This window comes from Scyliorhinus canicula, chromosome 9 (genome assembly GCF_902713615.1).
Source record: "Scyliorhinus canicula chromosome 9, sScyCan1.1, whole genome shotgun sequence".
NCBI classification, from domain to species: domain Eukaryota; kingdom Metazoa; phylum Chordata; class Chondrichthyes; order Carcharhiniformes; family Scyliorhinidae; genus Scyliorhinus; species Scyliorhinus canicula.
This window is the reverse complement of record NC_052154.1, coordinates 112,172,215-112,198,889: the sequence shown is the minus strand read 5'-3', so window position 1 is coordinate 112,198,889 and position 26,675 is coordinate 112,172,215. Positions and strand designations below refer to the sequence as shown.

At 46.9% G+C, this 26,675-nt stretch overlaps 1 protein-coding gene across 1 annotated transcript in view; it reads right to left on the bottom strand.

The window, feature by feature from the left end:
• The window catches only part of f2 (coagulation factor II (thrombin)), a 128,178-nt gene extending 101,941 nt beyond the window's left edge, over positions 1-26,237 (bottom strand). The window contains exon 1 of the mRNA XM_038807411.1: positions 26,051-26,237. Coding sequence (XP_038663339.1) covers positions 26,051-26,126 — 76 coding nt within the window. The 5' untranslated portion in view covers positions 26,127-26,237. The remainder of the gene's footprint in view (positions 1-26,050) is intronic.
• Positions 26,238-26,675: the final 438 nt, after the last annotated feature.

Genomic DNA, 26,675 nt, shown 5'->3' with positions numbered 1-26,675 from the left:
TGTTGGGAGTTTTTTATAGGCCCCTCACCAGTAACAGAGATGTGGAGGAAAAGATTGCAATGCAGATTTTGGATAGGTGCGGTAGTCACAGGGTGACTTTAACTTTCCAAATATTGATTGGAACCTCTATAATTCGAATACTTTGGATGGGGCTGTTTTTATCCAGTGTGTGCAGGAGGGTTTCCTCACACAATATGTGGATAGACCGCCAAGAGGCGGGGCCACATTGGATTTGGTACTGGGTAATGAACCGGGCCAAGTGTTAGATTTGGTTGTGGGAGAGCACTTTGGAGATAGTGACCCCAATTCGGTGATTTTCGCTATAGCAATGGAGACATACGGGAGGACAAGATTTATAACTGGGGGAAGGGTAATTACGATGCATGAGGCAAGAATTGGGGAGCATAAGATGGAAACAGGAACTGTCAGGGATAGGCACAATTGAGATGTGGAGTTGTTCAAGGAGCAAATACTGCGTGTCCTTGATATGTATGTCCCTGTCAGGCAGGGAGGAAATGGTCAAGTGAGGGAACCATGGTTCACAAAAGAGGTTGAATGTCTTGTCAAGAGGAAGAAGGGGGGCTTATGTAAGGATGAGAAAACAAGGTTCAGTTAGGGCACTTGAGGGATACAAGGTAGCTGGGAAGGAGCTCAAGATAGGGCTTAGGAGAGCAAGGAGGGGGCATGAGAAGTCCTTGGCGGGTAGGATCAAGGAAAACCCCAAGGCTTTTTATACTTATGTGAGGAATAAAAGAATGACCAAGGTGAAGTTAGGGCCGGTCAAGGACAGTAGTGGGAACGTGTGCATGGAGTCTAAAGATATAGGAGAGGGCCTAAATGAATACTTTTCTTCAGTGTTCACAAAGGAGAGGGGCCACGTTGTTGAGGAGGATAGTGCGATACAGGCTGGTAGGCTGGAGGAGGGAGATATTCGGAAGGAAGATGTGTTAGAAATTTTGAGAAGCCTGAGGATAGATAAGTCCCCTGGGCCTGATGGGATATATCCTAGGATTCTTTGGGGGGTGAGGGATGAGATTGCAGAGCCTTTGGCTTTGATCTTTATGTCCTCACTGTCTACAGGAATAGTGGCAGAAGACCGGAGAGAAGCGAATGTTGTCCCCTTGTTCAAGAAAGGGAGTAGGTATAACCCTGGGAATTATAGGCTGATTAGTCTCACTTCGGTCATCGGTAAATTATTGGAAAGGGTCCTGAGGGATAGGATTTATGATCATTTGGAAAGATACAGTTTAATCCAGGATAGTCAGCACAGATTTGTGAGGTTAAGTCTTGCCTCACAAGTTTGATTGTATTCTTTGAGGAGGTAACTAAGTACATAGATGAAGGTAGAGAAGTTGATGTCGTATACATGAATTTTAGTAAGGCGTTTGATAAGGTGCCCCATGGTCGGCTCATGCAGAAAGTAAGGAGGCATGGCATTGAGGGAAATTTGTTCGATTGGATAAGTAACTGGCTATCACATAGAAGACAGAGGGTGGTGGTAGATGGTAAATTTTGATCCTGGAGCCCAGTCACCAGCGGTGTACCACAGGGATCAGTGCTGGGTCCTTTGCTATTTGTGATTTTTATCAATGACTTGGATGATGAAGGTTGGGTTAGTAAATTTATTGATGACACCAAGATTGGTGGAGTAGTGGATATGTGGAGGGCTGTTGTAGGCTGCAAAGAGACATTGATAGGATGCAGAGCTGGGCTGAAAAGTGGCAGATGGAGTTTAACCCTGATAAGTGTGAGGTGATTCATTTTGGTGGGACAAATTTGAATGCGGATTACATGGTTAACGGCAGGGTTCTGAAGAATGTGGAGGAGCAGAGAGATCTCGGAGTTCATGTCCATAGATCTCTGAAAGTTGCCACCCAAGTGGATAGAGCCGTGAAGAAAGCCTATAGTGTGTTAGCATTTATTAACAGGGGGATTGAGTTTAAGAGCCGTGAGGTTATACTCCAACTGTACAAGACCTCGGTTAGAGCACATTTGGAGTATTGTGTGCAGTTCTGGTCACCTCATTATAGGAAGGATGTGGAAGCATTGGAAAGGGTGCAAAGGAGATTTACCAGGATGCTGCCTGGATTGGTGGGTGGGTCTTATGAGGAAAGGTTGAGGGAGCTAGGGCTTTTCTCATTGGAGCGAAGGAGGATGAGAGGTGACTTAATTGAGGTGTATAAGATGATGAGAGGGATAGATAGAGTGGACATTCAGCGACTTTTTCCTTGGGTGGATACAAGGAGGCATAACTATAAGGTTCATGGTGGGAGATATAGGAGGGATAGCAGAGGTATGTTCTTTACTCAGAGAATGGTTGGGGCGTGGAACGCACTCCCAGCTATGGTAGTGGAGTCGGACACTTTAGGAACTTTCAAGCAGTTATTGGATAGGCATATGAAGTGCACTAGAATGATTAGGAGTAGGTTGATTTGATTTTAGTTTCAGACTAGTTCGGCACAACATCGTGGGCTGAAGGGCCTGTGCTGTACTGTGCTGTACAGTTCTATGTTCTATCTATGGTTTGCAGGGAATCCAGCACATCGTACACATTGATCAGCCACTTCGGGAAGAAACAGTTCAGCTTAGCCGGAGACATATGCTCTGTGCACATCCTTAAGTTGTATAAGACTGAGCCTAGCACAAAACGAAGCTGCATTAACCCTACCAAATGCTTCCTCCCGAATCCAGCCCCACACTGGGCCTCCCAAATCCTCCTCCCATTTCTGCCGCACTGTCACCATTGAGACAACTTCGCTCCTGGCCAACTCAGCATACACATTGAAGATCTTACCCTTCCCAATATCATCACCCGTCCTGTAAACCCAAGGGTGGCAACATTGGGAACGAACCCAACTCTTTATCCATAAAGGCCCTTACCTGGAGGTAACTAAACTCATTACCGCTGGGTATTTGATCGGCCTCCATCAGCTCAGTTAGGTCCACAAATTTTCCACCCAAGAACAGGGGCTGTTCTTACCAAGAAGTAGGGGCTGGTTTAGCTCACAAGGCTAAATCGCTGGCTTTTAAAAGCAGACCAAGCAGGCCAGCAGCACGGTTCGATTCCCGTACCAGCCTCCCCGGACAGGCGCCGGAATGTGGCGACTAGGGGCTTTTCACAGTAACTTCATTGAAGCCTACTCGTGACAATAAGCGATTTTCATTTTCATTTTCAAGAACAGGTCCTCAAAGCATATGATCCCCCGGCGGTCCCATTCCTTAAACCTGGCATCCAAGCTCGCTGGGATGAATCTGTGGTTACTGCTAATCAGTGCCTTCCTGTACATACCCTCCAAGCCAAAATGTAGCTGGCGCTGGTTCCAAACCCTCAGAGTGGAAACCACCACTGGGTTTGAGGACTACCTACCCAGCGAAAAAGGAAGGGGAGCTAAAACCGATGGCTTTAAGGAAGCCCCTCTACACGAGGCCTACTCCACTCTGCACCACACAACCCCTGGTCCAACAACCATCTACGGACCATAACAATATTAGCAGCCCAGTTGCTTCACAGCACCAGTGTCCCAGGTTTGATTCTTGGCTTGGGTCACTGTCTGTGCAGAGTCTGCACGTTCTCCCCGTGTCTGCGTGGGTTTCCTTCGGGTGCTCCGTTTCCTCCCACAAGTCCCGAAAGACGTGCTGTTTGGTGAATTGGACATTCTGAATACATTCAGTAACTTGGTCTCCGCAGCCGAATGCAGTAAAGAATTCTGAAGATTCATTACCCTCTAAGTGAAGAAACCTCTCCTCATCTCAATCCTAAATTGACTACCCAATATCCTGAGTTACCCCCCCCCCCCCCCCCCCCCCCCCCGCCCCAGGCAGAGGAAACATCACCTTGTATCCGGTCTGTCCATCGCTATCAGAATTTTATATGTTTCAATTAGATCCCCTCTCATTCTTCTAAATTCCAGTGAATACAGGCCTAGTCAACCCAATCTCTCCTCATATGACAATCCTGCCATTCCAGGAATTCTGTTGAATATTCGCTGCACTCCCAGGTAAATATTTTCTTAGATAAGGAGATCAAAACTGTACACAATATTCCAGGTATGGTCTCACCAAGGCCCTGTTTCTGCAGTAAGACAGTCTTGCTCCTGTATTCAAATCCTCTTGCAATGAAGGCCAACATACTATTTGCCTTCATAACTGCTCTCTGCACCTGCATGCATGCTTTTCGCAACTGGTGTACAGGGACACACAGGTTTCTTTGTATGTCAACATTTCCCAATCTATCACTATTTTGATAATCCTCTGCCATTCTGTTTTTCTGACCAAAGTGGATAACTTCACACTTCTCCATGTTATACTGTACCTAGCATCTATTTGCCCACTGACTCAACTTGTTAAAGCCTCTTTACATCCTCCTCAACATTCACAATTCCACCTAGTTTTGTGTCATCAGCAAACCAAAATATTTGATTCCCTCATCCAAATCATTGATATATATTGGGACTACCTGGGGCCCAAGTACTGCTCCCTGTGGTACCACACACATCACTACCTTCCACTCCGAAGAAAACCTATTTATTCCAATTCTGTTTACTCTCTGCTAACTGTTGTGTTACGCTTCTTCATTTAGCATAAGCTGTTTCCTTAATGTATACTCTGACAAAGGAAGTTTTAGACTTGGAGATAGGTTTAACACATTTATTGAACAGTTAATAATTCTCCTACTTGAGTTGGACTCTCCTGCTGATCCTACTATAGTAACTCAATCTAACTAACAGTCTGCTCTGAACCACGCGTGGGTGTGATGCTTCCTGATCTACCCCTGTCTCTCTGAGTGTCGCCTATGGAAAGAGAAAGAGCATGTGTGCCGTGTCCTTTTAAATGGGTAGCCCCCTTGTGATAGTGTCACCTCTGGGTGTGTCTTGACTGCCCATTGGCCGTGTCCTATCTTACTGACCTATTGGTTGAATGTCTGTGTGTCATTATGTCTCTGGTGCTCCCTCTCATGTTTATTTATTCTTAGTGTATCTACATTAACCCCTTGTGTATCTACAGTGATACATATCACCACATCCCCCTTTTCTTTGTGTTACATATTGTCTGCACAATTGAAAATTGAACAAAATAGGCAGATAAGTGATGACATGTACAAATCGTGATGACAATGATGATTATACAATACCAAATAATAATATGTATAAGTCCAAAGTCTATGAATTAATATGGTCGAGTGGCTTTCTTGTTTTGTTATTGAAGCGGTGATGGCGATTTTGTCATTGCTTTGTGAATACCATCAGTGTTCTCGTACTTAAGGAACCAAGAAGTGGTCTCACTTTGTTGTCTGATTTGGATTCTTTTTTTTTCAATTCTTGTGGTAGCGATGTAGTATGTAATCTGAGTCGTCCGGCCTGGACTGTTTCTTGTGATTGGGATGTCGATGCAGTATGTCAGCTGCCTTGAAAGCTGATCTGTGTATTTGTAGTGGAGCAAACTCGTCTACCGTGAAAGCTGGTTTGCTCATTTGTAGTGGAGCACACTTGAATTGGTGAGATTTGCTGTCATGCCATGGTATGGCTGTAGTCTTGCCAGTGTTATGAGCTGTGCTTTTACATTGTCCTGCAGTCGCAGAATTGTGCCACGTCGTACCTGTCATTGTTCCAGTGTTGTTGTTTTTGTCGTGCTTGTTATTGATGTTGGTTTTGCTGTGTTTATTGCGCTCAATGACCACACCGAGTTGAGAATTCGAGTCCTTCAGAAAGTTACTTGTGTCTGTGACCTTTGTGACATCTGCTGTTTCATTGAGCGTGCCGTCTCTGATTCCGTGGCGCTCCCCGTCTGGAGTCATAGAACATAGAACATAGAACAGTACAGCACAGAACAGGCCCTTCGGCCCTCGATGTTGTGCCGAGCAATGACCACCCTACTCAAACCCACATATCCACCCTATACCCGTAACCCAACAACCCCCCCCCCCCCTCCTCCTTAACCTTTAGGACACTACGGACAATTTAGCATGGCCAATCCACCTAACCCGCACATCTTTGGACTGTCATGTCCGGTTCACTAGAATCACCTTTGGCTTGTCGATTCTCCCCATCCAGAGTCCTTTCTGGTTCACCTGAATCAGCTTTGGTTTCTTGACACTCCCCATCCGGAGTCATTTCAGGTTCACTTGACTCATCTGAGGTGTCTTGATGCTCCCCGTCCGGAGTCAAAACGTTCAGGAATGCAGTGGATGAGGTTTGAATTAATGCGGTGTCACTGGACTCACTAGTAACCTCACTTTGACTGTTGAGTGCCTCTGTACATACTAGCGGAGAACAGTGTGTCTCGCTGTCATGTTGCACATCCTGTATGGGAGTTGTGATGCCTTCATCACTTGTCGCACATACAGTGGGTAGACCTGCAGTGTCTTCTTGTTGGTTAATTAAGCTGGGTAGACTGTCAGAGTCATCTTCTGGTGGCTCAAATAATCTGGGTGGGCTGCCATAGTCACTTTGTTGCTCACGTGAGCGTGGTAGACTATCATAGTCTTCTTGCTGATCACTTGAGTGTAGCAGACTGTCATAGTCTTCTTGCTGTTCACTTGAGCATAGCAGACTGTAATAGTCTTCTTGCTGTTCACTTGAGCATAGCAGACTGTAATAGTCTTCTTGCTGTTCACTTGAGCGTGGCAGACAATCATAGTCTTCTTGCTGTTCACTTGAGTGTAGCAGACTGTCATAGTCTTCTTGCTGTTCACTTGAGCATAGCAGACTGTAATAGTCTTCTTGCTGTTCACTTGAGCATAGCAGACTGTAATAGTCTTCTTGCTGTTCACTTGAGCGTGGCAGACAATCATAGTCTTCTGGCTGTTCACTTGAGCGTAGCAGACTATCATAGTCTTCTTGCTGTTCACTTGAGCGTAGCAGACTGTTATTGTCTTCTTGCTGTTCACTTGAGCATAGCAGACTGTAATAGTCTTCTTGCTGTGCACTTGAGCGTGGCAGACTTGCATCGTCTGCTGCTGGTTGCTCAGGTAAGGTTGCTAGACCTTCATCGTCTTGTTCATGCAAGGACTGCACTCCGGAGTCTTGCGTTGCTTCCATCGTGGAGTCTGTCAACGTGCTCTCTGTGGAGGCTTGTACTACTCTCTCTGTGGAGTCTGGCATCGTTCCCTGTGTGGAATTGTGCTTTGGTCTCACTGTGGAGTCTGTCATCGCTTACTGTGCAGAGTTGGGGACTCTTTGTGGTGCATGAACCACTCTCTGTATGGAGTCGGGGACTCTTTGTGGTGCATGGACTACTGGTGTGGCGTCAGGCCGCTCTCTGTGGGCTTGTACCTCCCTCTTTTCTTGGCATCAGGCCATAGCAGAATCCTGTACTCATGGGTCAGGATGTCATCTGTGCTGGGCTGAGGATCCTCAAATCCAAAGAACTCGTCTATGTCTGTGTCGGATTCTTCACTGTACAACATATCAAAATGCGGTCCGGATTTGGTACTGAGGTCACCACGTCCAATGATGAAATCATCGTCTGAGTCGTAGTCTTCAAGGACCATATCAACACTTTTTTGTGTCGGAGCTATCATTGTGTCCGCGATGTCCAAAGAAGTAATCAATGTCTTGAGTCGTAGTCGTCAAGGACTAAATCATTACTTTGGGTGGTGCTAACTGCTTGTTGCCGGGTTCTGCAGAGGTTATTTTCAGCTATTGGTCGAAGTTCAGACATTGTGCTGTCGTTCCAGGTGAAAGAATTGTGTTTTCCGGCTTTAACATTTTTTTCACTATTTTGGGACATTTCCCATTTAAGTGGGCGTGGTCTGGGGTCTCTGACGTCATGGCCTTGTGACATAGAGCATGGAATGGATCGCACATGCACAAATCCATGTTCCTTTACTTTGCACCCTTTGCGCAACTATGCATGCGCGGCTTCTCGCGCATGCGCAAACGGACCTTCCTTTTCTGTGCACACTTTGCACAACTGCGCATGCGCGCTGTTTTGCCGGTTCGCTTCTTTTGGAGAACTGTGCATGTGCGGCTCCTTCCCCAAGATGGCTGCCAATCAAAACTGCCGTTTTCTGCATTTGCAGGCCTACCTTCGCCTCGTGGTGCGTATTGGCGCCTCTTTTACCGTTCTTTCTTGTGTGTTCCTCGCAGTATTCTTGAAACTTGTCCAGGACTGCCTGGAAGTCTCTCTTGTCTTGCCCTTTGGAGTACTTGAGGGCCTTGAAGATTTCTGCTGCACTTGTACCCCCAATAGTGAGCAGAAGCTTTATTTTCTCTGCATCCGCCACACCATCTAGGTCGGAAGCTACCAGGTAGATCTTGAATCTCTGCCGGAACACACGCCAGTTTGCACTGAGATTGCCTTGGTACCTGAGCTGCTGTGGAACCGGAATCTCAAACATCTTGCCTGGGTGCTGTTGCTAGTAGTCATGGATATGTTGAATTGAACTATGTAGATTTAACAGTGCTCTACTGGTACCATGTTGTGTTATGCTTCTTCGTGTAGCATAAGCTGCTTCCTTGATGTATACTCTGACAAAGGAAGGTTCAGACTTGGAGATAGGTTTAACACATTTATTGAACAGTTAACAATTCTCCTACTTGAGTTCGACTCTCTTGCTGATCTTGCTTCAGTAACTCAATCTAACTAACCAGTCTGCTCTAATCCATGCGGTGGGTGTGATGCTTCCTGATCTACCCCTGTCTCTCTGAGTGTCGCCTTTGGAAAGAGAAAGAGCATGTGTGCCCTGTCCTTTGATATGGGTAGCCCCTTGTGGCAGTGTCACCTCTGGGTGTCTTGACTGCCCATTGGTCGTGTTCTATCTTACTGACCTATTGGTTAAATGTGTGTGTGTGGCATAATGTCTCAGGTCCTCTCTTTAGTGTTTATTTAGTCTTAGTGTATTTGCATTAATCCCTTGTATATCTGCAGTGATGCATATCACCACACTAACCAGCTCTCAATCTATGATAATATATTTCCCAATCCACTGCACTTTAATTTACAAACTAACCTCTTATGTGAGATTTTATCAAAAGCTTTCTGAAAATCTAAATGCACCACATTTACTGGCTCCCCTTTATGTGATCTATTAGTTACATCCTCAAGGAACACCAGTAGGTTTCTCAAACATGATGATTTCCCTTTCATTAGGATTTGGTGGGACATTTTGGCTGTTCCGCCGTCCAATCCTGCTGAAGGCAACTCACCGTGGCGGGTTCCTTGGTGGTGCGACAGGCAACCATACAAAAAGCAGTCGACAATGGCGGGACCGGAATATCCTGCCAGTGGCCAATGATGAGTCACCTCCGCTGTCAGAAAATCCTGCCCTTTGTCTAATCTTGTTGCTATTTTGAAGTGTTTTGTTATCATATCCTTTATGATAAACTCTAGCATTTTCCCTGCGACTGACTAACCTGTCTGTAATTCCGTTTCCTCCCTTCCTCCATTCTTTTTTAAATGTTAGGGTTACATTTGCCACTCTTCAATCTGCTGGGACTGTTCCCGAATCTACAGAATTTTGGAAGTTGACAACCAATGAATCCATTAAGTACATGGCCACGACCTTTCTTAACCTGGGATGTAGATTATCAGGCCCTGAAAATTAATCAACTTTGAGCCCCATTAACCTCTCCATCATTCTTTGTTATGAATACTAATTTCCTTTAATTCCTCCTTCTCTTGCTACCTTAGCATTTCTTGGAAGTTAGTTATGTCTTCCTCTGTGAAGACAGAACTAATGTAATTGTGTAATTACCCCGCCATTTCCTATTTCTCCATTATCAATTTTGGACTGATTCTTTTCTTTTTCCATACTTATCGAAGTGTTTCAAGTCTGCTTTTATATTCCTTCAAGTTTATGCTCATATTCAATCTTTCCCCTCTTAATCAATCTCTTGGTCCTCCTTTACTGAATTCTAAACTGCTCCCAATCCTCAGGCTTGTTACTTTTCTTAGTAATTCTATATGACTCCTCATTGGATCTGATACTAGCCTTAATTTTTCTTTGTCAGTTATGTTTGGGCCACTTTGTCTGTTGCTTATTTGTGACAGAAAGGATTGTATAACCATGATGAATGTAGGAAATTGTTACATATTATATTTATATTTTGTTGCAGTAATATTATTACAAAGCCTGGGTTCAAATACATACAGGCAGTATTCTGCTAAAGCTGTGATTAAGGAGTTGTAAAGGTGAGATAATCATTGCTTCTAACCATTTACTTGTTTACATATAGATGGCTAATGGAATATTATTTGTCGGAAGGAAGTTCTCTGGGGTGCGGATCATTTATGAGGGAATGCTGTTTAGTCTGAGCTGAGCAGGTCATGGGACATTTTAGTGGGATATAGATGATGTAATTAATGGGGGAGCCAGGTCTGTCTGAAGTTTCTTTGGGGTATTGCCATAGGATTTGAGTGTGACATGACAGAAAGACTTCCAACTTGTTCCTTCAAGGATCTCTCTCCAAAGGTCTGCAAGAGAACAGAAAGTAACTCTGAATTCTAACTTTATTTATGAGTTGATTTTGAACTGTATTAGAACATAGAACAGTACAGCACAGAACAGGCCCTTCGGCCCTCAATGTTGTGCCGAGCCATGATCACCCTACTCAAACCCACGTATCCACCCTATACCCGTAACCCAACAACCCCCCCCTTAACCTTACTTTTTTTTAGGACACTACGGGCAATTTAGCATAGCCAATCCACCTAACCCACACATCTTTGGACTGTGGGAGGAAACCGGAGCACCCGGAGGAAACCCACGCACACAGGGGGAGGACGTGCAGACTCCACACAGACAGTGACCCAGCCGGGAATCGAACCTGGGACCCTGGAGCTGTGAAGCATTTATGCTAACCACCATGCTACCCTGTTGCCCCATTAGGTTGCTAAGTTAAAGTTTTTTCTTTTATTTAAGAACTGTGTCAATTGTAAAGCTATTTCTTTGATGTTAATGTGATTAATTCTGTATTAAAATTAAAGTTTGTCTTGACATAAAAGATACCTGTTGGTCAGAGTCATCATTTCTGGGTGAATAAGTATCTTTCCTCACAGTTTTACAAATTGCAAATTGTTTGGGGTTTCGCATCCAGTAATAAAAATTAGGGTCTGGTCCCGTGTCCTAACACAACAATTGCAATGCATACATTAGATCCTTAAATATTAGCTATTGCCTATCCACCAACATGCCTTTCAATGAAGTCAATTTATCGCAGCCAACTTCTCCCTCATACCTCAGCAGTTTCCTTTGTTTAAATTGTTTAAATGACCCTAGTTTTGGATTGGAAGGGTAGAATGGTGACGCAGTAGTTAGCATTGCCGCCTCTCGGTGCCGAGGTCCCAGGTTCGATCCAGGCTCTGCGTCACTGTCCGTGTGGAGTTTGCACATTCTCCCCATGTTTGCGTGGCTTTCTCCCCCACAACTCAAAGATGTGCAAGGTAGGTCAATTGACCACACTAAATTGCTCCTTAATTGGAAAAAATGAATTGGGTACTCTAAATTTATTTCTTTTTTAAAAAGTTTTGGATTGGACTACTCCACTTTATATCCCAATGAAGAATTTCATCATGTTATGATTACTCTTCCCTAAAGGACCCCACCCAACGAGATTACTAATTAACCTCATTGCACAATACTATATCTCGGATAGCATGTTCCCTAGTTGATTCCTCAACATATTGGTCCAAAAGAGATCCTGTACACATGGCTGGAATTCATCCGACACAGTGTAATGGCTAGTGTGGTTTGCCCAGTCTATATGTAAACTAAAGTCACCCATGATTACTGTATCATCCTTGTTACATGCATCTCTAATTTTCCGTTTAATGTTGTTCCCAACATTACCGCTATTATTTGGAAGTCTATATACAAATCCCACTAATGTTTCCTGCCCCTTGTTGCATCTTAGCTCCACCCAGACTGATTTGACATGTAGATTTTCTGAGCCAATATCCTCTTGCGCTATTGCGCTAATTTCATCCTTAACTAACAACGTAACCCCATCTCCTTTTCCTTTTTGCCTGTCCTTCCTAAATATTAAATAACCTTGGATATTTAGACCCCAGCCCCTGGTCAACCTGCAGCCATGCCTCTGTAATCGCAATCATATTGTGCCCATTTACACTTACTTGCACTGTTAATTTGTCTACTTTATTGTGAATGCTCTGTGCATTCAAAAATAGTACCTTTATATTTGTCTTTTTAACATTTTTACACATCTCATTTTGTACTATGGCCCTCTTTGCTTCTAACTCTTATTTTCTCTGCTTTCCACTTTTGCTTTCTACTTTTATATCTTTAATTTCTAGCATTGTTTCCCTCCCTTGTGTCTCCCTGTTCAAGTTCCCATCCCCTTGTCACTCTAGTTTAAACCTTCACCCAATAAATGCCCCTGTGAAGATGTTGGTCCTGGTCCTGCTGGAGGGAAACCTATCCAGTTTGTACAGGTCCCACCTTCCCCAGAATCGACCCCAAAACCTCAGCAATCTAAATCCCTCCTTCCTGCACCATCTCTCCAGCCATACATTCATCCAGTCTTTTCTACTATTTTGGATCTCGCTTGCACATGGCACTGGGGGTAATCCTGAGATTAACATCTTTGAGGTCCTGCCTTTCAATGTATTTCCTAACTCTCTATATTTGGCTTTCAGGACTTCATCCTCTTTTTATCCATGTTGTTGGTACTGACATGGACTCCAACCTCTGATTGTTCACCTTCTCACTTCAGATCGCCCTGCAGCCACTCAGTGACATCCTTGACACTGGTATCAGATGGGCAACATACCATCCTGGCATCATGTCTGCAGCCACAGAAATGACTATCTGTTCCCCTTACGATAGAATCCCATATCACTATTGTCCACTCCACTCTCCCCCATGCAACGGAGCCACTTGTAGTGCCACTGACTTGGTTCTTGCTGCATCCCCTTGGAAACCATCTCCCCCAGCAGTGTCCAAAATGGAAAATCTGTTGGAGAAGTAGATAGAGCCTGGGGATTCCTGAACAACCTGCCTCGTGATTTTACTCTGTCTGACCATCACCCATTCTTTTTCGGCCAGTGCACTGTTTACTTGCGGTGTGACCACCTCACTGTATGCACTATCACAAAGATCTCAGCCTTGCGAATGCTCCACAGTGACTCCAGATCCAAAATGCAGATATTGAGTATCTGCAGCTGAAGCCACTTCTTGCACACATGGTTACCCTGGACATGTGACATGTCCCTGACTTCCCACATCACACAATAGGAGCATTCCACGTGACTGAGCTTCCCTTCTATGACTTACCCTTAAACTATTCCGTTTACATTTACTTTCTCTAGTTAAAAAAATTATTAAATTTACCAGGGACCTTACCTCACATCTTATAATTAAAAGACTACTTAATCTACTCTAAAGACCAATTATTACTTTAAAGACCATACAGTAGAAATATTCTACCTACAAATGCCGGTGTTCTTCTCACATTGGCTCCAGATTCCTCTCGATAAGCTTATGTTTCCCCTGTGTTGTTACACTTGGATGTTTTCAAAAATCACCCCTCTTGTGGAGATTTTTTTAATTGCCTCCTCCTCTAGGTTCTGCTGACTGCCTGTCTCGGGGTCATCCTCTTGCCCACTAGTTGCCTCATGAATTCAAAACCCATTTCTCCCACACCAATCTATGAGCCATGCATTGAACTCTCTGATCCTATTTTCCCTACGCCAATTTGCTTGAGGTTTTGGTACAATCCTGACTGGCTTTTGTTTTTTAATTTGGCCCAAAGCTGCTCAATCTCTCTGAGCAGAACCTCTTTCTTCATAATAGAAAAAACAGAAACTAGGAGCAGGAAGAGGCCATTCAGACCTTCAAGCCGCTCTGCCATTCAATACGACCGTAACTGATCCTCTATCTCAATAACATATCCCCACCTGCTCCCCATGCCCCTTGATGCCATTAAAATATAAACAATTAGGGCAGCACGGTGGTGCAGTGGCTAGCACTGCAGTCTCACGCGCCGAGGTCACAGGTTCGATCCCAGCTCTGGGTCACTGTCTGTGTGGAGTTTGCACATTCTCCCCGTGTTTGCGTGGGTTTCACCCCCACAACCCAAAGATGTACAGGGTAGGTGAATTGGCCATGCAAAATTGCCCCTTAATTGGATAAAATGAATTGGGTACTCTAAATTTATAAAAAAAATATATGAACAATGATCTATCTCTTTCTTCAATACATTCAATGATTTGGCTTCCACAGCCTTCTGTGATAGAAAATTCCATAGGTTTGAGTGAAGAAATAGGAACATAGGAACTTAGGAATTAAGAATCAGAAGTAGGCCATTCAGCCCTTCGAGCCTATTCCGCCACTCAATCAGATCATGGCTGATCTCTTCCTGGTCTCAAATACACCACCCCACCTGTTGCCCATATCCCTTTAACCTGTTTTTAAAATCAGAAATATATATATCTCCATCTTGAAACCATTTAATGACTCAAATTCCAACGCTCCATGGAGCAGCGAGTTCCACAAATTCACCACCCTCTGCGAGAAGTAGATCCTCCTCATCTCAGTTCTAAATCTACAGCTTCTCAACCTAAATCTGTGACCTCTTGTCCTAGATTTCCCCACAAGGGGGAACATTTGGTCTACGTTTACCTTATCAATCCCATTTAGTATTTTATATACCTGGATCAGATCCCCTCTCATCCTTCTGAACACCAGGGAGTATAAGCACAAACTGTCAGTCTCTCCTCATAGGTCAACTCTTTCATCCCCGGAATCAATCTGGTAAACCTCCTCTGAACTGCTTCCAATGCCACCAGATCCTTCCTGAAATAAGGAGCCCAAAACTGGACACAATATTCCAGATGTGGTCTCAGCAACACCCTATACAACTGCAACAAAACCTCTCTACTTTTATACTCCAGTCCTTTTGTAAGAAACGGTAACATTCTATTTGCCTTTATTACATTGTGTACCTGCATACAAACTTTCTACGATTCCTGAACAAGGGCACCCAGATCTCTCTGCCCAGATGCATTTTAAATCTGCTTTCCAAGAAGATAATAATTTGCCTGATTATTTTTTTAGCCAAAATGGCTAACCTCACACTTATCCATATTAAACTCCATTTGCCAGATTTTGGTCAATCTCCTAGCCTATCTATATCGGTCTGTAAAGTCTTTATCTCCCCTTTGGTGCCTGCCTTCCCACCTAGTTTACTATGTGAAGGAGAGGGTTCAGAGTTGGGCAAAGCCGAGGTGAGAGGTGAGGTGGGAATGCGTTGGTACTCAAATACCTGAAGACTTGACAGTGCAACTGGCGAGAAGGCGGGTGAAGATCGCACTGTACAGCAACGGTGTGTGGTATGGCGTGGTCTACCCGGCGAAGTTGAGAGTGACGCATAACTCGACTGCTTTCTATTTCGAGACTGGGCAGGCAGCGAAGGTATTCATGAAGGCCGAAGGACTGGGACTTAAATGGGAGATGGGACTGGGACTGGGACTTGGATTAAGGGATGAAGACTGTGCTTAGCCTTTATCTCTTTTTCTCTGTTTCTTGTTTTGTATTTGATGGATGGGTTGTATGATTTTTTTAATGTTTTTTTTAAATGCGGGAGTGTAGTTTACCTTTTTCGTAGTTGTTTACAACTGTATTGGGCTTTTGGGTCTATGTCTTCCTTCTGGGGGTGTAGTTTTGCACTGTTGTTTTGGGGCAGGGTTACTGAGGAGGGGAATGGGGGGGGCGTGGTAGGGGCCTCCACACTAGCCAGCGAAGGTTGGCTAGTGAACGGGAGTGTGGTGGGCTGAGGGGCCGTGGGCATTGGAACCTGGTTGTACAGATTTTGACGGGTCTGGAAAGTGCAAAAGGTGGGGGGGTGGGATCGATACTGAGAGATGTGTTTGCAAGAACAAGTGGATGGGGGGGGAATTCTGGGAGGGAGGGGGGATGGGTTGACGGTAACTGTGGTAGGCTATATTAGGGGTTTTGCGGTACCTAGGTGGGATGTACCTTACGCTGTAATATGAGTGGTAGTACCTGCCTGCTGGTTCCGCCCAGCAGGCGGAGCATAAGAGTCTATGTTTCACCCACAGCAGTCATTCTGTACCGGAGCTGCTGGGGTAACTACTTGTTCATTAAAGCCTTCAATTGGACTACAATCTCGCTTCAGTAGTGATTTATTGTGCATCAGTAACAAAAGGATGGGCCGGGTCAGGTCAGAGGGGCAGGATCCAGGGTTATGATAGTGGTGGATAGGAGGAATGGGTTGGTGTGGGGAGAGAGACCCCGGTCATAATAGTGTAACGTAAGTGGGTTAGGGGTACCGATGAAGAGATCAAGGGGTTTTACACATTTGAAGAGCTTAAAGGCCGATGTGGTGATGTTACAGGAGGCGCATTTGAGGGTGAAGGATCAAGTGAGGTTCAGGAACGGTTTGGTGAGTCAGGTGTTTCATTCTGGGTTTGATAGTCGGGCTTGGGGAGGGTGGCGGTATTTGTGGGCAAGAGGGTGAGGTTTCAGATGGAGAAGATGGTGGATGATCAGTGTGGGGAGAAGGCAGGATGTATGTTGTCCAATCAGCTCTGGAGGAAGGCCGCAGCGAAGGCGATAATTTGGGTACGGGAAAAGGTGGGAAAGTTGGTGGTGGCTCCGGAGCAGAGTAATAAAGTATTTGAGAAATTTTATAGGGAAAATCTCCCTTTGTCATTGGTGGGCTGGGTGCAGGCAATTAAAATGAATGTTTTCCAATGGTTTCTAGGTCAGAGGCGCCGGAGGGGGAGCGGGGGACAAGGCAATTTCTGGATGATCTGGCGTAGCCGAGGCTGGGTGAGCAGGGCTGGTGGGGGAGTAGGAGGTGAAGGAGGCGATCGGGAGGATGCAGGCAGGGAAGGCGGCAGGCCCCAATGGGTTCCCGGTTGAATTTTCTAAGAAATATAAGGACAGGTTGGTGCCCTTGATGGTGGGAATGTTTGAGGATGCGATAGGTAGAGGTGCCTTGCCACAAATGAAAAATGAAATGAAATGAAAATCGCTTATTGTCACGAGTAGGCTTCAGTGAAGTTACTGTGAAAAGCCCCTAGTCGCCACATTCCGGCGCCTGTTCGGGGAGGCTGGTACGGGAATTGAACCGTGCTGGCCTGCCTTGGTCTGCGTCTTCCATTACATAGAACATAGAACATAGAACAGTACAGCACAGAACAGGCCCTTCGGCCCTCGATGTTGTGCCGAGCAATGATCACCCTACTCAAACCCACGTATCCACCCTATACCCGTAACCCGACAAACCCCCCCCCCCCTTAACCTTACTTTTTAGGACACTACGGGCAATTTAGCATGGCCAATCCACCTAACCCGCACATCTTTGGACTGTGGGAGGAAACCGGAGCACCCGGAGGAAACCCACGCGCACACGGGGAGGACGTGCAGAGTCCGCACAGACAGTGACCCAGCCGGGAATCGAACCTGGGACCCTGGAGCTGTGAAGCATTTATGCTAACCACCATGCTACCGTGCTGCCCATATTCGCTGTTGTTAAAGAAGGACACGGAACCGGTGGAGGGTGGGTCACACCGGCCCATATCTCTGCTAAATGTAGATGCCAAGATACTGCCAAAGATGTTGGCATCAAGGCTGGAATGGTGTCTCCCGGAGGTGATTGGGGAGGACCAGGCAGGATTGGTGAAGGGAAGGCAGTTGTTCTCGAATGTGAGGAGGTTGTTGAATGTGGTCCTGTGTCCAGCGGATGGATGGGAGGCGGAGGTGGTGGACTCGGAGAAGGTGTTTGATCGGGTAGAGTGGAGTTATTTGATGGCGGTAGTGGAGAAATTTGGGATAGGGTCGAAGTTTGTGGCATGGGTGCGGCTGCTGTATAAGGAACCAATGCCGACTGTGCGCACTAACAGCATGAATTCAGGGTATTTCACACTGCATCAGGGTATGAGGCAGACATGTCCCAGGTTCCCCTTTCTATTTTTTCATTGGCTGGAGAGCCCTTGGCCATTGCACTGTGGAGCTCGGGGTTATGGAAGGGAGAGTGAGGGAGGGGGGTGGAGCATAGGGTGTCCCTATATGCTGATGATCTGCTGTTATATATTTCAGAACTGTGCATGTTGGTAGGGAATATAATTGAGCTGTTTCAGAGATTCAGGATGTACTCGGTGTATAAATTGAATTTCGGGAAAGGTGAGTATTTAACGGCCTCCCTGCCGGGAGTGGGAGCGGGGGTTAGGAGGCTGCCATTACCCTTGGCGGCAACTCACTTTAGGTATTTGGGGGTGCAGGTGACCCGGGATTGGGCAGGGCTTCGGAAGTTTAATTTCACTAGCTTGGTGGGGAGGGTGAAAGCCGATTTGCTGAAGTGGGAAAATCTCCCTTTGTCGTTTGCAGGCTGGGTGCAGGCAGTTATAATGAATGTTTTGCAATGATTCTTGTTTTTATTCCAATGTCTGCTGGTCTTTTGCATAAGTCCTTCTTCAGGGGGGTGGACAAGCTGATCTCCTCATTCATTTGGAGGGGGGAGGGAGGGAAGGTAGCCAGGATTATGAGGGTGGTATTGCAGACGGCATGGCAGGTCGGGAGCAGATGGAGGCGGGCTCTTGGAGGGGATTGGGATTTTGGGTGCTGGCAACACCGCCGTTTTTGATGACTGCAGGAAAGTATTCGATAAGACCGGTGGAGGTGGCCACATTGGAGATTTGGAGGTAGTTTAGGCAACATTTTAAACTGGGGGCTGGGTCAGGGAGATGCCAATTAGTGGGAATCATGGGTTTGAGTCGTGGAGGATGGATGCGAGGTTTTGGGGATGGGACGAGAGGGGGATTAAAGAAAGGGAGGATTTGTTCCTAGGGGGGCGATTTGCGAGTTTAGAGGAGCTGGGAGAGAAGTAGGGGTTGGCAGGGGGGAAGAGTTCAGATAGATGTAGGTGCGGCACTTTGTGAGGAAGGTTTTCCCGACTTTCCCAAAAATGCTGGCATCCTTGTTGCTGGAGGCGGTGCTGTCAACACTGGGGGAGGAGGGGGAGTGGTGTCGGAGAAGGGGATCGTATCGCCGATCTACGGAGGATCCTGGAAAAGGATAGGGTGTCCGTGGAGGGGATTAAGGTTAAATGGGAGGAAGAGGTGGGGGGGGGGGGGGTTTGTTGCAAGAGGGGCTGTGGTGTGAGGTGCTGCGAAGGGTGAATGCCTCAACCTCGTGTACGAGGCTGGAGCTGATACAGCTGAAGGTAGTGTACAGGACGCACCCCACAACATCAAAGATGAGCCGGCTGGTTGAGGAGGTGGAGGACGTCTGTGAGCGATGTAGGAGGAGCCCCGCAAAACATGTTCATATGATTTGGTCCTGCCCAAAGCTGGAAAGGTTTTGGAGGACGATCTTGGGGGTCTTACATGTGGGTGTTGAGCCTGGTCCCCTTGAAGCCATATTCGGGGTGTCGGACCGGCCCGAGCTACAGGCAGGTCCTATTGGGGTGGAGGTCAGGTTGGGAGGTTTTTTGTTTGTTTACAAAAGGTAAATATTATGTGTAAATAAAACTATGTTTATTTTACTCCGTGTGGATTCCCTGTTCCTTATTAACGGGTGATTACCTCCTCGAACAAAGGGCAGAATCCTGTGGAGGCTGTCATGATATGCAGACACACACATAATGATATACAGACAAGCAGCTAATGGACACAGAGAACAGGACATGACCAATAAGTAGGCAGGACACTCAGGGGTGGGATCTGACTATAAAAGATACGAGACACTCACACTCCGCCTTTTTCTACTGATGAACATCTAGAGAGTCAGTCAAGTGTGTTGTTACAATCTCACACCCATCTCCACCATGTGGCTAAGAGCTAGTATGGTTCAGTCAGAAGAGTAACCACACTTAAGTTATCAGAGAGTCGAACTCACAGAGAACTGTGCTAACTGTGCTATTAGTTCAATAAACCCGATTGAACTAACTTTAAGGTCTGGAGTATCTTTCCAATCTAAGCTGCATCCAGTTGCAGCCAGTGTTAGACCAGTGTACCTAACACGACATGATACCAGGTGACTACCAATTTAAGGTGGCTTACCTCAGTCCGTTCTGTGATGACTAGCAAATGTATCCCGGCACCATGGAGAAGATTCAGGCTCCTCACCAGCTCAGGACCTCCGGCAACCTCAGTGCCAACTGACGGATATTCAAGCAAAGGTTTCTGCTGTACATCGAAGCCTTGGACCTCGAGGGTTCGTCTGATACAAGAAAGATCGTGCTTCTCCTATCAACAGCGGGTGCTCAAGCCATCAAACTCTTCAACTCGTTTAACTTCACCGAAGGCCAGGACAAGACAAAGTTTCAGACCATCCTGGATAAGTTCAATAGTCACTGTGAAGTGGACACCAATTAAATCTTCGAGCGTTACATATTCAAACAACGTCTTCAAGGTAAAGACGAATCTTGCAATGCCTTCTTAACTAGCCTCCGCCTTCTAGCGCTGTCCTGCAACTTTGGTGATATTGCTGACTCCATGATCAGAGACCAAATCGTGTTTGGAGTTCACTCTGATCCTATGAGAGCACAGCTCTTAAAAATCAAGCATATGACCCTGCCAGTCACGATTGAAACATATACAGTGCATGAGCACGTAAGAAAATCGGTATTCCCAATACAAATCGGCTGAAAATGAGAAACGTACCTCCCATGAGGCAGTGAGTGTGCAGGCCATCTCCTGGATGCAGCGCCTTAGCATTGAAGACAGCGGCCATCTCGCATGCTTTTCCCGGAGCCCCACGCATGCGCGATGCGAATGGAATAACAAAGCGGCCGACACCCACACTGCGCAGATGCAGACGTCTGACGACCACACTGCGCATGTGCGATGACGCACACCGCGTCATGACGCCGATGTCATGCCGTGCCCGAACTGTGGCAAGGGCCACTAATTGGATATTGCCCTGCAAGAGGCAGGCGATGTTTCAACTGCGGGAAGCCTGGACATTATGCAGCCTTGTGCACGTCTGCACCACCAGTCAGAGGCCAGTGCTCCCAATTCTGACGATGGCGCGTCCAGAATGTGCAACGACAATTACAGGATTCTGATCCTGGCAGTACAACGGATCCAGAGGATGAGTGCCTGGAGTCCACCTACCGAGTGGGCATCATTACCACACGTGAACATGCCACACCTAACTCATCTCGCATTCAGTCCATCCTCGCTGTGGATTCAGAGGATGAATGGTGTGCGGTGATGCAGGTCAAACACTGCCCCATCCAGTTCAAGCTGGACACAGGTGCTTCTGCCAACCTCCTCTCACAGGCAGACTTCAAACGCATCAAGAAGCCCCAAAAGGTCCTTCCAGCAGCCTGCCAGCCCCTGGACTATAACGGTAATGCCATCAAGGCACTGGGGTCCTGCCATCTACTCGTCTCCAACCGGAGTACCCATGCACGGCTAAGCCTGGACTTAAGGTTTGAAATTGTCAAGCCGGACAGGGCAACCCTACTGGGTGGGCATGCCTGCAAAAAACTAAACATGGCGCAGCGGGTTTATTCAACGACATCCTCCAACGTGGATCTTCAAGCTGACATTGACGACATCCTCGCTCAGTACCCAGATGTGTTTGACGGGATGGGCAATTTGCCATATCGGTACAAGAGCCTACTGCGACCTGATGCCAAGCCAGTGGTCCATGCACCAGGCCGGGTCCCGGCTCCGCTGAAGGAGCGCCTGAAGGAGCAGCTCAAGGAGCTGCAGCAGCAGAGGATCATTTCCAGGGTAACCGAACTGACTGACTGGGTCAGCTCGATGGTGGTGGTTAAAAAACCCTCTGGAGATCTGCGCATCTGCATTGATCCCAAGGATCTCAACCAGGAAATAATGCATGAACACTACCCCATCCCAAAGCGGGAGGAACTCACCAAGTGAGATGGCACATGTACGGTTTTTCACAAAGTTAGATGCGTCACATGGATTATGGCAAATCCAGCTGGATGAGTCCAGCAGAAGGCTCTGCACCTTCAACACACCGATTGGCAGGTACTGCTATAACCATATGCCATTCGGCATCGTCTCGGCATTGGAGATATTTCATCATGGAGCAGACAATGGAGGGCATTGAAGGGATTTGAGTGTACATGGACGACGTCATCGTATGGTCCACAACACCTGAGGAGCATGTTTCCCGTCTCCAGCAGGTATTCCGCTGTGTCCACACCAATGGCCTGAAGCTGAACTGAGCCAAATGTTGCTTTGGCATGACAACACTCAAGTTCCTAGGAGACCTGATCTCTTAGCAGGGTGTGTGCTCTGACACAAACAAGGTCAAGGCCATTGCAGCCATGAAGGTCCCTAAAGACAAGAAGGCGGTATTGCGCTTCCTGGGCATGGTCAATTTTCTGGGCAAGTTCATCCCAAACCTGGCCTCACACACCACGGCCGTACGAAACCTAGTGAAGAAATCCACTGCCTTTGAGTGGAAGGCGGCCCATCAGGCAGAGTGGTTGGAGCTGAAAGCCAAGCTCACCACTGTGCCTGTATTGGCATTTTTCGACCCAGACAGGGAAACGAAAATCTCAACAGATGTGAGCCAAGATGGCTCGGTGCGGTTCTGCTGCAACGCGATGACACCTCATCCTGGGCACCGGTTGCCGTTGCATCAAGGGCAATGACGCCCACCGAACAAAGGTATGCACAAATCGAGAAGGAATGCCTGGGCCTTCTCACTGGCATTCTCAAGTTTCACGACTATGTCTACGGCCTGCCGACATACACAGTTGAGACGGATTACAGGCCCCTGGTCCACATTATCCAAAAGGACCTTAATGACATGATGCCTCGGTTGTAGCGCATCCTCCTCAAACTCAGAAGGTACGACTTTGACCTTGTCTACACGCCTGGCACGAAGCTCATCATTGCCGATACACTGTCCCGCTCCATCACTGTGCCTAGTGAACCACCGAATGTCATCCGGCAAATTGAGTCACAGGTTGAGTCACAGGTGCAGCTGTGTGTTTGCACCCTCCCGGCATCTGATGAGACGGTGATTCGTATCCGTGCGGCGACAGCCAAAGACCCCCTCTTGCAGCGTGTTATGCAACAACTAGCCAATGGCTGGCAAAAAGGGCAGTGCCCTCAATTTTTCAATGTAAAGGACGACCTGACGGTGGTTGATGGTAACCTCCTCAAACTGGACCGGATTGTAATTCCACACAGTCTCCAAAGCTTGGTGCTCCGTCAAATCCATGAGGGCCACCTGGGTGTGTAAAAGTGCAGACGCAGAGCCAGGCAGGCTGTCTACTGGCCCAGGATCAGCCAGGACATTGCGAACATGGTCCTTACTGTGTGATCTGTCAACGCTTCCAGCTAGCGCAGAGTAAGGAGACACTTCAGCAGCACGAAATCGAAACCTCTCCATCGTCCAAGGTTGGCATCGACCTCTTTCATGCAAATGGTTGTGATTACGTGTTAATCATTGATTACTTTTCCAATTACCCTGAAGTCGCGAAGCTCTCAGACCTCACATCTCGGACCGTCATCAAGGCCTGTAAGGAGACGTTCTCCGGCCATGGTATCCCACTCACTGTCATGAGTGACAATGGCCTATGCTTCAGCAGCCATGAATGGTCTCTGTTTGCCCAGTCGTATCAGTTCAAACACGTCACTTCCAGCCCACACTATTCGCAATCAAACAGAAAAGTTGAGAAAGGGGTGCACTTGGCGAAGCAGCTCATCTGCAAGGCCGCTGATTCTGCGTCAGACATTCACCGTGCGCTGCTTGTGTATAGGGTGACTCCATTGTCCACTGGCATGTCGCCGGCTCAACTCCTGATGAACAGGGACCTACGAACGACACTTCCAGCCATACACGTGCCCAACCTGGATCACCTCCCGGTGCTGCAGAAGGTACAGCAACTCTGAGGACGGCAAAAACAGGGCTGTGATGCTCATGCCATCGATTTGCCTGTGTTATCCCCGGCAGACATTGTTCGGGTCAAGATCCCTGATGGAGGCTGGTCAGCTCCAGCTATCGTTGTTCGACAGGCTGCCCCCCGCTTGTATGTTGTGCGTCTGGCTGATGGTTCTGTTGTGCGACTAAACAGACGGGCACTGCGCAAAGTTGCCTGCCCGCAACCACATTCTTCTCCATTCCCTTCTGTTGTTTTGCCACCTCCTGATACCTCGACTCACGAGGCCACCAGTCAGGCTTCAATCCCGCCTATCAAGGTGCTATCGTCCCCACCACCACCTCACCGGCGGTCGACCAGGATCAGACACAAGCCACAGAGACAGGACTTATGAAGATTTGTTCTGTTTGCTATGTTCTGTGTTCTTGCATTAGACCGCTGTTTTCACATGTACATATGTTCACATCCACTGGATGTATATATGTTAGTATTGGCCTATTCTTGTAAATACATTCACATATGTCATCCAAACATAAAAAACAAGGGGGAGATGTCATGATATGCAGACACACACACATAATGATATACAGACAAGCAGCTAATGGACACAGAGAACAGGACATGACCAATAAGCAGGCAGGACACTCAGGGGTGAGATCTGAATATGCGAGACACTCACACTCAGCCTCTTTCCACTGATGAACATCTAGAGAGTCAGTCAAGGGTGTTGTTACAATCTCACACCTCCACCACATGGCTAAGAGCTAGTCTGGTTCAGTCAGACAGAGTAACCACACTTCAGTTAGCAGAGAGTTGAACTCACAGAGAACTGTGCTAACTGTGCTATTAGTTCAATAAACCTGATTGAACTAACTTCAAGGTCTGGAGCATCTTTCTGATCTAAGCTGCATCCAGTTGCAGCCAGTGTTAGACCAGTGCACCTAATATGACAGGCGACAGGGGTCTGGGTTGCCAGTTGATCCCCATCCCGCCCCTGATAGCTGCTGGTCAATCAGAGGGTGGCAGCTCTTCTGTAATCAGCAAAGCCTTTGGGAAGCGATGGTTGCCCATACCCACCTGAGGCCTTGGATTGAGGAGGGAGAATGACGCAGGTAAGTGATGGTGGGAAGGGGGTCGCAGGGTAGCATGGCTTTCAGTGGCTCCTCTTTCCTGAATCTGGGTCCTTCAATTAGGCACTGAGTGCACTTGAATGAGAGACCGTTTTATGGCAGGTCCCTCTTCCGCCCTCCACTGGGTTAATACGGCAACGAGATCAGAATGTTAAGTGGGTATTAATTGCCTACTTAAGGGCCTAAATTGGCAGCGGCACAGCAGGAAGGCTAGCCCACGAGGACTTCCACTATGGATTTAATCAGGGTGGAGGCGAGAAGGTGGTCTCCACCCATCACTCCCCTGCCCAATTAAAAACTCCTCCGGTCATCGAACCCACCACGGGGGAGAGCACAAGATTCTGTCCAAACTGTCTAGGTAGCTTTCCCCCTCCCTGAGGTATGGAACATTAGAACCATAGAATTGCTACAGTGCAGAAGGAGGCCATTCGGCCCATCGTATCTGCACGGATCCTCTGACCCTACCGAGGCCCACTCTCCCGGCCTATCCTCGCAACCTTGTAACTCCACCTAACCTGCACAGCCCTGGACACCAAGATCACAGTCTCTGTAGGTCGGTCTCGAATTTGTCAACCGTAAGTCCAACTTCCTCAAGCTGCACACTCTCCCTGTTCACCATTCCCGACATACTACAGCTGTGACACAGCAACTGCCCTGCCAACTTTATTTTCTTTCATTTAACTAATTTAACTAATCAAGTTTAGCAATATTACTCAAAGCTTATCTGCAGTTATGTTGTGCAGTTTAACCTGTTATGCTATAATTTTAACATAATTCTTAATATCGCCCCAGCATCACTTTAAGTCATGGCCACAGTTTTGTGAGAGAGAAAAACCTTGAAACCATGTCAAAAACAGCATATTGTTCCTGTAGCGCACAGAATTGAACTGAAAATTCCAGGTGGGGTCAAGTCTTTAAACAACCACGGTGTACCCTTTTATACGCAGCCCAGTCTCAAAGGTTCCTATCGGATTCCATCCCTTCCTTCCCTTACCCCTATTAAATTACGGACACTGAAATTAAGCCTTCCATCTGGACCCCAGCCCTCTCGAGAGAACTGAAGGCCTGATTTAACATCTCTTATCAATGCAAAACTGTTTTTAAAAAAAACATCATCATACGTACCATTGTCAGCCTGGCAAAACTGGACAACAGAAAGGATGAAAAGCTGTACAACCAGAGGGTCTCGGATTAGCCTCATGATTGCTAACTGCTAATGGAAGACTGCAGCTAATAGACAGGCTGGGAAAATATTCTGGTTAATGGTACACCGAGATCGACAGAGGGCAGGTTGCAGCACAGAGAAAGGTCACATTGCGCAAGGGAAGAACCTTCTCTCTCCCTCTGTGCTCCACACCAGACAATGGACGACAGACTTCTGTTTGGCACTGAGCGGATGAGGAGGGAGGCGAGCAAGTGTTTGCATTCACATAGCGCCCTTCATGGCTCTGGATGCCTGAAGCACTTTTTGGCCAACGGAGCAAATGATAGTGACTGTTGTCATGTGACCCAGCAGCCAGAATTATGCACAGCAAGCTCCCACAAGCACCAATAAAATGATAGCCAGATAATATGTTTAATTCATGCCAATTGAGGGAGAAATATTCACCAGGAGAACTCTGCTGCCATGGGACATTCATATTTAAGTTTGAGAGTAGATGGAGATATGTGGCACCAGGGCAGGATTTGCAGAGCTGTATGACAGCAAAACTGGTGCCACACCTGGTATAATTCAATAACTATTAAGGGG